This window comes from Rhinopithecus roxellana, chromosome 11 (assembly GCF_007565055.1).
Source record: "Rhinopithecus roxellana isolate Shanxi Qingling chromosome 11, ASM756505v1, whole genome shotgun sequence".
In the NCBI taxonomy this organism is placed as follows: Eukaryota; Metazoa; Chordata; class Mammalia; order Primates; family Cercopithecidae; genus Rhinopithecus; species Rhinopithecus roxellana.
Genome location: NC_044559.1, coordinates 62,410,797 through 62,421,779, shown reverse-complemented (window position 1 = coordinate 62,421,779; position 10,983 = coordinate 62,410,797). Strand labels below are relative to the sequence as shown.

At 35.2% G+C, this 10,983-nt stretch overlaps 1 protein-coding gene across 3 annotated transcripts in view; it reads left to right on the top strand.

The window, feature by feature from the left end:
• The window catches only part of ATAD1 (ATPase family AAA domain containing 1), a 65,293-nt gene that overhangs the window by 1,236 nt on the left and 53,074 nt on the right, over positions 1-10,983 (top strand). For all 3 annotated transcript variants that reach the window (XM_010379627.2, XM_030940834.1, XM_030940835.1), the window contains exon 2: positions 2,429-2,603. In XM_010379627.2, the coding sequence (XP_010377929.2) occupies positions 2,442-2,603 (162 nt within the window). In that variant the 5' untranslated portion in view covers positions 2,429-2,441. The remainder of the gene's footprint in view (positions 1-2,428; positions 2,604-10,983) is intronic.

The following is a 10,983-nucleotide window of genomic DNA, read 5'->3' as shown; positions in this document are numbered from 1 at the left end:
AAAGATATAAACGGGTTTTGTATCTTGAACTTTTATGGGACTAAAAGTTGTTACTATCTTGATGACTGGGATGTGTGCATAACAACCCTAATTTGTTCATGTAGTTCAATGACTATCCAATAGATGACAGTTTTATCACTCTACCCACTCTAAACAAATGAAAATATTTTACTGGAATGCCACCGCTTTTCACAGGTCAAGTTAATAAAACCCTTATCTTGTCTAAATTATTTTCACCTGTGAGTATACTCCACGTAGTGATATAACACGTTTCAACTGCATTTTCAACTTCGTGGAATAAAGACTAGAAAAGTCAGTTTTTTTACATCCTATGAGAAGTGAAATACTGTGTAACCCGTTTTTTTTGGAATCCATGCTGATGGAATCCTCCTTGTTCCATGAGGAGAGATTTCAGTTAGTTGCCTTCTCCTGTTTGGCTTCTTTTGCTTTCTTTATAATTAATATAATAGCCGGACAGTGTGTTCTTTGAATAAAGTGATGATATCTTAACAATTATTGTATACCCAGTATATAGTGGGCGTCGTATATAGATGTTCAGTAAGTGCTATTTGAATGAATTAAGTCACTTAACATCCCTAGGTCAAAGTTTCTTCCTCCAAAATGAACGCTTTCAATTATTTAGTTGTTAAGTTTAAATTAAATACAAGTATTGTGAAGCGAATGGCTCCTAATAATGGAGAAATGTGGAACGTTTTGGAAATCCTTCAGAAGTCTGACAGTGACTCTGTTGGAATGATTGGGAGGTTTTCTTCAGTTACAATTTATGGGTTGAACAGATAATTTTTGAATAGCCGTTGTGTGTGGCAATTATAAAGGTCTGTTTTGTGTGTAACAGTTATAAAGGTACATAAGATATACGTCTTGTTTAAAAGGATTTAAACTCTAATTGAGTAGATATAAGGTCAATAATGATTAAAAGCAAGACTTTTTTAAGATAGTGTAATAGGGCAAAATGAATAATACAGAAAATTCATGTGATTTGAAAGGCTTTATGGAGCAGATAAAGTTGATTTTGGAAGTTAGGATAGAATTTGACTAATTTGAGGGTGAATGAGGGTAAATGGCCCATGCAGGGTACTAGACAGATATGCTGAAGGGAAAATATGTGTGGGATTTTCAGATACTAGTGACTCCAGCTATTTAGAGTCCCTTTGAAAAGGGGTGAAAGATAAAATGCTTAAAATTGACTCTGGAGCTAGATTCTAGATTAGAATAGTTTTGAGTGCTTGGGAATCTTGTAAAGGGAATACTTTGGAGTCTTTTGATTAGAGAGAAGAAGTATATATCCTTGAGTGGAGGTGAGGTGTATAAAAGGAAATAAAAAATTTTGGAGCTATTCTAGAGGGAGGAAGGTGAAGAGGCTCTTTAATTTAGTAGTAGTGAGAGGAGAATTTTAGAGCTGGAAGGACTGTGGATATTTATGCAGTACCTAACTTTTATCTGTGCTGAGCCATACCAATTCTGTTTTTGTCATGTTTATATGAGTGCAAATACATATTCTCTTTTTCTTATATATTCCATAGCATTCAGCACACTCCTGTGCTGAAAGTATAATGGCATTATTTGAAGCTAAGATCCTATCTCCCAAAATGTGATAGTCGTATCACCCCTAACAAGCTTATTCTTCTGAGTAGTTATTGCCGTTGACAGAGGAGTGTATGTTTTCTGTAAGCCTAGCTTTGATTGATGTAGCTGTTCAGGGATATATGCAAAAGTAGGCACATTTACCTCATTTTTTTCTCTTTAGCTTGGGTGAGTGCTGTATTCTTGTAGTAGTTGTCTCAGTTCAAGATTTTTCCAAGTTCTATTGCTTCCTACTTAGCTGGGTTGTTGGGAGCAATAGTGTGACTCAAAGAATTTAATGCCACTTATTAATTGAGAAAATGGCATGTTTAAATTTAAGCAGGCCTTGAAACCCTTTAAAAGTAGGTGTGAGGAAAAAGTGAGTGAGTTCACAATTTGAATTTCACTCAAAAATTACCTGGTATACATTACAGTTAATAGAAGAAATTCTTACCATCACATTAGTATTGTCGGGCTGCCTTTCTTCAGTGGGATTAGTGTTGTAGTCGATACTTTCCTAGACTCTGAAATAGTTCTTTAAAGCTGTTTGAGTAAATACCTTAAGATATTTACTGTATTTTTCAAGTAAAATGATTAATTCTACCAAATAAATCTGAGTTTCTAGTCTACTTCTAGTTTGCAAGAGGAGCTTTAAATGTGTTTGTTTACTTAACATTTAAAAATCCATTTCTCCTTAAAATGAAACACTTTGTTTAAGGTAGGTAATATTTTAATTTGACTAGACGTTAGTTTTTCTTGCTTAGTTTAAGCTACTTTGTTAGTCTCCCAATTTTAATAAGTATAGTTATTACCTAGTGACATTTCGGTTTTTTTTTTTTTTAAGGTTAACAATCAAGATGGTACATGCTGAAGCCTTTTCTCGTCCTTTGAGTCGAAATGAAGTTGTTGGTTTAATTTTCCGTTTGACAATATTTGGTGCAGTGACATACTTTACTATCAAATGGATGGTAGATGCAATTGATCCAACCAGAAAGCAAAAAGTAGAAGCTCAGAAACAGGTATGATTGAAATGTCTGAAGATCATTTTTCTTGTGGCTAACAAATATTTTCCCCTCAAACTAAAAATTTGGTAGAGTTAATAAATTAATGAGAAATTCTGTAAGACTCACATGAAAATGTATTGATACTCGTAGTTAATTTTATTACTCTTACAAAGTACTAGTTTATTATGACATTATTTCAAGTAATTTTTACTATATAAACAACTTATCAGACGAAGAGAAATGGAGAATAAAAATATAATATTGTGAACATCTTCATTAGAATATTTTTGTCAGCTTTCAAGGTAGGATCTAGGTAAAATTTTTTAGGTTAACCCAAAATATTTATCTTCAGTAATGATATGCCTTTTGCTGTGTATGACTTCTGAAATGTGGATAATACTGAAACATTCTTAGTCTTAAACTTATAAGCTACACTAAAATCTAATTAATGAATGACTCTAAAAGTTGTTGATTATTAATATAAGCTGTAGTTTTGAACTTTTCACCTGCTGCCTCTTGTGGTCATTTCCTTTTAAAAGTGATATATTTGGTTTCTGTTTGTCATCAAAACATAAAAACCTTAAAGGAGTCTTACACATTTTTTGTGCTGTTAGCTGACTTTTCCCTCTGGCTCCTTTCTTTAAAAACAATAATTAATAGCTAAAATATTTATATCTTATTGAATATCTTATGGTATAATAACATAATTTATCTTACAATAATTGAATAAGATATCCATGGATTTTTAGATCTGTCTTGTGAGTTGTGACAGATTTCTTTAATAAACATTTATTGAGTTCCTAGCAACTGCTTGGTACCGAAGAAAAAAGATTAATAAATCTTGTTCTGTCAAAATGCTGTAGGCTAGTGTGGGAAATAGAGATGTAAATAAATGACTGTTTTACAATGTTATGCATAGCCCTTACATCAGTAAAAAGTGAAAACCACAATTTTATAAACACTGCAGTAAGTGTATATCTGAAAGGCACTTTAGACAATTCTGAACTTTTTCCTTGAATTTTATTATAAAATAGTTGACTGAAGTTCTAGATTATATTATCAGCCTATTTATAAATCTCTGGGAAGTCTGACCAGGGTAGATAAAAAAAAAAAAAAAAAAAAAGTAATTTGAGTGTATCCATTTGTCAACCTAGGTGTAGGTTAACACCTACACCTGAATCATGACACCCCACCTGAATCATGAAAGTCAGTTTAAGTCTGATGTAAAAATACTATTAAGTTACATCATTTCAGCATTTTAAAAAGCAGAGATGTGACTTTTAAAGATAATTTTGTCTTTTTTTCCCCTTGGCTTCTAAGAACTCCTGGAATACACATGTAGAAGACATACAGAAAGCTAAATATGCTAAATACTACATGAATGAACCATCATTATTAAGCCTTCATTTAAAATTATGTGTATAGTATTCTAAATATTAGGTATATGAAGTATTAGATACTGTGTCCTTCGTAGTACCCATGGTAGGGAGAAAAGATTTGTTCATGATAATATAATTTTTTTTTTTTTTTTTGAGACGGAGTCTCGCTCTGTGGCCCGGGCTGGAGTGCAGTGGCCAGATCTCAGCTCACTGCAAGCTCCACCTTCCGGGTTCACGCCATTCTCCTGCCTCAGCCTCCCGAGTAGCTGGAACTACAGGCGCCCACCACCTCGCCCGGCTAGTTTTTTTGTATTTTTTAGTAGAGACGGGGTTTCACCATGTTAGCCAGGATGGTCTCTATCTCCTGACCTCGTGATCCGCCTGTCTCGGCCTCCCAAAGTGCTGGGATTACAGGCTTGAGCCACTACACCTGGCTGATAATATAAATTATAATAGTAAGTAGCATATGCCAGTTTCTTATTGAGTAGTGTAGACAGAAACTGTGGCTCTTAGAGAAAATAGTAGTCACCAGTGATTGAGGTAGTTGAAGGTGGCTTCATGAAAGAGCTTGGTCTCTAGGGTTTGTGTTGGTGGGAGGAATTCAGGAGGAAATGTTCATACAGCAATTGAAGTTGCAGGTCTGAATCTCAGAAAAAAGGTCAATCCAGAGGTAAATTTCCTTGTCAGATGGTTATAAGTAGTTGGAGTTGTTAAAGCAGTGAGTCTCACCTAGGATAGAGTAGGCCATATGGTTATTCCTGTATGTGTATATATCATTTGTAGGACTTTTCCCAAACCATTCCCCATCTCCCCTCACCATCATCAAGATGTATACATATATTTTTTGAGAAATTCTAATGTAATTGTCACTATAATAAATAGTAATTACTATACTAAGAGTGAGGAAGTCTCCAAAGGGGATGGTATAATGCACCATAATTGGTAAGCTGAAGAGTAAGCCTTGATACATTTCCTTCATTTAGGGTGTAGAAAGATGATGTGCAGCCAGTGAAGAATGAATAGGTCAATATGGGTAACAAGGTACCTGGCCTGACTCCTGCTGAAAACAGCTAAACAAGCTTGATAATTTTTTTAAAATCTTGTTTTATTTATTTATTTTTGAGACGGAGTCTTGCTCTGTTGCACAGGCTGGAGTGCAGTGGCACAATCTCAGCTCACTGCGCCCTGCTCCTCCCTGGTTCAAGCAATTCTCCCGCCTAAGCCTCCAGAGTAGCTGGGATTACAGATGCATGCCACCACACCCGGCTAATTTTTGTATTTTTAGTCGAGATGGGGTATCACCATGTTGGCCAGGCTGGTCTCGAACTCCTGACCTCAAGTGATCTGCCTGCCTTGGCCTCCCAAAGTGCTGAGATTACAGGTGTGGGCCACCGTACCTGGCCTAAAAATCTTTTTTTTTTTTTTTTTGAGACGGAGTCTAGCTCTGTCACCCAGGCTGGAGTGCAGTGGCGCGATCTCGGCTCACTGCAAGCTCCGCCTCCCGGGTTTACGCCATTCTCCTGCCTCAGCGTCCCGAGTAGCTGGGACTACAGGCGCCCGCCGTCTCGCCCGGCTAGTTTTTTGTACTTTTTTTAGTAGAGACGGGGTTTCACCGTGTAGACCAGGATGGTCTGGATCTCCTGACTCGTGATCCACCCGTCTCGGCCTCCCAAAGTGCTGGGATTACAGGCTTGAGCCACCGCGCCCGGCCGTGGCCTAAAAATCTTAAAGGCATTCATAAACTATCAACAAAGTAAAGAATACAGGTTGAAAACTTAAGACAAAAATTTCAGAAAGATAAGGTGAGCTTGATTGCCAGCCTTTACCTTGAGGGAATTTGCTGAATTCTGTTTTTATGATTTCAGAGGGGCTCAGTATACAAAACACAGAGCCAATCTAAGGTAGGCAGTCTCATAGATGATACTCCAATAAATCTAGAACCCCAAAAGGCTATCTGTAGTATTTCAACTAAAGATAAAGACATAATGTTTTAAAGATGAATAGTTTAAAGAGAGAAATTTAGGCCATATGCTGGGCGAGGTAACACATCTAAAATGTAGATACAGAAAGGTTGAAAGTAAAAAGATGGAAAATGCATATACTACACAAATATAAGAAGAAAGCTGACTGGGCAAAAAGAAATTGTGAGGCAAAGATACTGGAGAAAATGTTTGCTAAATAAATGATGAAAGATTTCAGTTCACCAATAAATATAACATTTCTATTTGTGTGTAACTATTGATGTAGCCTCAAAGTATATAAAGCAAAAATATGATAGAACTACATGGAAAAATAGACATCTCCATCAACATGGTGAGAGATTTTTAACACCTAATAATTGTTCAGATTTTTTTTTAAATTAAGGATATAGAAGATTTAAATAAAAAATGGACACGTATAGTATATTGTGCCAAAATAAATGCAAAATACATATCTCAAGCACATATGATTTGTGAAAATAAACCAAATGCTAGATAATAAAGCAAATCTCAAGTTTCATAGTATCGCTACCAATACTATGTACTGCTATGGTACAGTACAGTAGAGGTCATTAGGAAAATAAGTTTGGAAAGTAGGAAATATTTTAAAATGACTCCTGGGTAAAACACATAATAATGAAATGAATGGAAATAATAACATAGGTTATTGAAATAGAAAGTGAATATACAGTACAGAAAAATTAATAAAACCCCAAATTGGTTTTTTGAAAAGACATTAAATCAAGACTTTCAAACTGACAAGAAAAAAGTTACCAATAAAATGCCACCTGGAACAAAAAAGGCCTAATACTGCTGCAGATGTTAAAAATAAGGGCCAGGCACAGGTGACTTACACCTGTAATCCTAGCGCTTTGAGATGCTGAGGTGGGTAGATCATCTGAGGTCAGGAGTTCGAGACCAGCCTGGCCAACATTGTGAAACCCTGTCTCTACCAAAAATACAAAATTAGCGGGGCATGGTGGCGCGTGCCTGTAGTCCCAGTTACTCGAGAGGCTGAGACAGGAGAATCGCTTGAACCCAGGAGGCGGAGGTTGCAGTGAGCCACGATTGTGAGTACAGCACCAGGCTGTACTCCAGCCTGGCAACAAGAGCGAAACTTCATCTCAAAAAAAAAAAAAAAAAAATTAAATGAATAAACAAAACTGTCTCAAAAAAAAAAAATAAAATAAATAAATAAAATAAGGACTGTTAATAACTATAGTTGGCCCTTGAACAACAAACAGCGTGTTTAAACTGTGTAGGTCCACTCATAAGCAGATTTTTTTTTAAATGAAAGTTAAAATGAGTGTGCCCGTCTCTCCTGCCACTCCCTCCACCTTCACCTCTTTTAACTCTGCCAACCTGAGAAAGACCAACCTCTCTTCCTCACGCTGCTCAACATGAAGACAACAAGGATGAAGTTAATGTATTTCCCTTTATGATTTTTTAAATAACATACTTTCTCTAGATTACTTTATTGCAAGAATACAGGATACAAACTATGTTATTAACTGTTTCTGTTAGTGATAAGGTCAACAGTAAGCTATTTTAGTAGTTCAGTTTTGGGAGAGTCAAAAGTTCTATAGGGATTTTTGAGTGTGGTGGGGTCAGCATCCCAGTCCCTGTGTTGTGTAAGGGTGAACTGTATATTGATAAATTTGAGAATTTAGGTATGGACAAACCCTTAGAAAAATAGGCATTTCTAAAACTGACTTAAGAAGAAATAGAATACATGGTTAGTTCCATAACTATGAAATAATAGTGAAAATATCTTTTTATAAAGAAAATGTCAAGCCCATAGAACTTTATAGCAAATTCTGCCAGTATTTAAGGAACAAATTAATAATAACCAATTTAGGCAAATTCTTCTAGAATATAGAAAGAATATAGAAAGGCAACACATAACCTTTTTGTGAGGCTAGCATAACTACAATTCCAAAACCTATGGTAGTCTAATTTCTCTCTCTCCCTTCTAAATTGGTATAAGAATCTTAAATGTTAGCAAATTAAATTCAGCAATATAGAAAAAATACAATGCAGCCAGTTGGATTTATCCCAGGAGTTTAAGCCTGGCTTCATTATGGGATGGGAAATCAATATAATATGCAACATTAACAGATTAAAGAATAAAACGTATATGATTCTCTCAATCAATGCAGAAAAGGCCTTAAGCATTCGTTCATGGGTTTAGAAAAGCTCTTAATAAAATGGGAACAGAAGATAGTGTTATTTTTTGTTTTTTGTGTTTCTTTTAGAAGGAACCTTGCTCTGTCCCCCAGGCTGAAGTACAGTGGCACGATCTCAGCTCACTACAACCTCTGCCTCCCAGGTTCAGGCAATCTTTAACTTGATAAAATGAATTTACTAAAACAAATGTATTTTATAGTGAAAAATTGGAAACATTTTCTTTATGATTAGGAGCAAGCCTGTTGTCTTTCATTACTTTTCATTACTTTTTTTTTTTTTGGGCTTTCCTTTGTTGTCATTACTTCTGTCGTTAACATTTTACTGAGTAACTAGCCACTGCCTAAGTCAAAAACGTAGGGATTGGAAAAGAAAAACTAAACAGTCATTATTCATGGATAATATGATAATCTACATAGAAAGCCAAAGAATGTCTACTAGCTATCAGGATTAATGAGAGTTTGATGGGTTTGCTGGATTTAAAATCAGTATACAAAATCAGCTGTTTCTGTATATCCGCCATGTTTTAAAATGTCATTTAAAAAATTATATAGTAGCATCAAAAATAAAAAACAACGGACAAACATAAGACATACAACACATTCATAGAGAAAATTATAAAACTGTTGAAAGTTTAGTTAAATTCAACATCAGTTAAAAAAATACTGGCAGATTTTCGTTTTGTTGTATTTTTTCCCGAAATTCATGTGGAAGAACAAAAGTCTATAAATAGGGAAGGTAATCCTAAAACACAAAGTTTTATTTAACTACTTTGTGACTTGAGTTTTCTTATCTGTAAAAGTAGTAATAGCACTTACCTTGTTGGGTTGCTATTGGAATTAAATATATAATGTAAAATATAACAGTGCTGCATAAGTGTTTCCTATTATTTTTATAACTTAAAAGATTTGTACTGAGGACATATACATAGGATGCATATGAATCAGTAAGAAAGAAATAACAGAAAAAATGGGCAAAGAAACTTAAATAGGCACATTAAAAAAGAACACTCTCCAGGGATCAATAAACATATGAAGAGTTGCACAAACTGATTAGGAATCAAAGAAATGCAAATTAAAGTCAAATTGAGATACCTTTTCACCCCTGCCAAGTTGTAAAATTTTAAGTCTGTCAATAACATGTGCTTCAGAGAATGTGGAACAGTAGGAACAAAAGTATTGCTGTTGGGAATATGAATTAGTATAACCATTTTGGAAGATAGTTTGGCATTATCTAGTAAAGTTGAAAATGTGCATAGTCAATGACTCAAAAGTTTTATTGTGGGCATATATCCAAGAACCAGGAGATATATGCAAGAGTGCTCATAGCAGCTCTGCTTGTAATAGAGAAAAGCAGGAACCAATCGGAATATTAGTATAAATGTTGGTATATGCACATACAGGAGAAGAAAAACACTTTTCCTTCTACCCTTCTGAATTATCATTTGGGCCTCTGTAACAAAAGATAGATAAATAAGAGAAAAACAAACAAGTTTATTAACATGTATCAAACATGCAACCTATAGGAGTACCAGAGATGCGTAACTCAAAAGTTTGGTTAGAACTTGAGTGTATATAGTATCTTGGCAAAGAAACAAATTTTTAAAGAAGTGATCAGACAAAAGAAAAGGACCTTGAGTCTCTAGGGGCAGCAAACTGTGGGAAACTGATGGTAGATGAAGACTAGTTATTAAAGTTTGTTGTGTAGATTCCTCTGGCTGTCTAAAGTTGTTTCCTTTGATTAACTTTTGTCCTTCCTGGTAAAGAGAAGAGGAGGGACACCTTTGTGAATTTACTGCTTCTAGGCAAGAAGGGGTAGGGCAGACAGCTTTTCTTATATCTGTTTTTTTCTAAGTTTCCCTCAACTCAAAATAATTCTTATGCCAGAGTGACATACTTCGGTCTACACATGCCGGAGCATAATATTAAGCAGAGAAAAGTGAACAAAATACAGATGCTCAACAACTCTAAGAAATGAGATGAAAACGTCACAGAAGAGTACTTAGAGTGTGATCCCATGTAGACATTCTGAAACATGTAAAACTAAACCGTAGAGAATCAAACATATGGTTAAGTTAAAGAAAAGCACGAGATGATTTCAATTTAGGATTGTGATTTTTTTTTCTGGAAGACAAGATCTGTATTTGAAGAGGGCCTCACAGAAGGGCTTGAAAGATAATGATAATGTTCTCGTTCTTAAACCTGGATTCGTGTTGATTATATTGTGTTTCTTTATACCTCATCTAAATGGTCTTAAGATATTGTTTTATCTACCTAGTTATTAGTAAAAGCACTGTAAGAACTTAAAAACAAATGACCAGAGGAGTGAGAATAAAACCAAAATAATGTTTAGGGTACTGGTTATAGTCTTTTCTACCTGAATACACCTGAAGTATACAGAGTACTACAGACAGTCATAGTGGTTCACTGTGGCAGTGATTGTCAACTGAAACACTGTGTTCGGCAAAGAAATAATCAAAATTTGGGGAAGTTGGTGGGGTGGCAAATAAAATTTTTTAAAACCTCAAAGATTATTCGGTTATACCTCTTCTCACTTCTTTCCCACTGTCTGGGGAATCACTTGCATAAAGTCACCATAGCCAAATAAGGAGAAAGTTGCAAAAGAGAATTGATTGTAAACGTGTTATAGAATGGTCAAGAAGAAGAGGTCATGAGGAATATGATCTAAGAAAGTGATCAGTAATTTAGTGAAATCTTTAAGCTTGGAGAGAGTAATTTCCATTTGGTCGAGGCAGCAAGTATAATTTGAAGTAAAAGAATATGGTCATTCTAGAGTTGGGGGGAAAAGAAGGGAAAAGGTTAGCGGAGAAGGAGGAGGTAGAGAGGGGCTGCC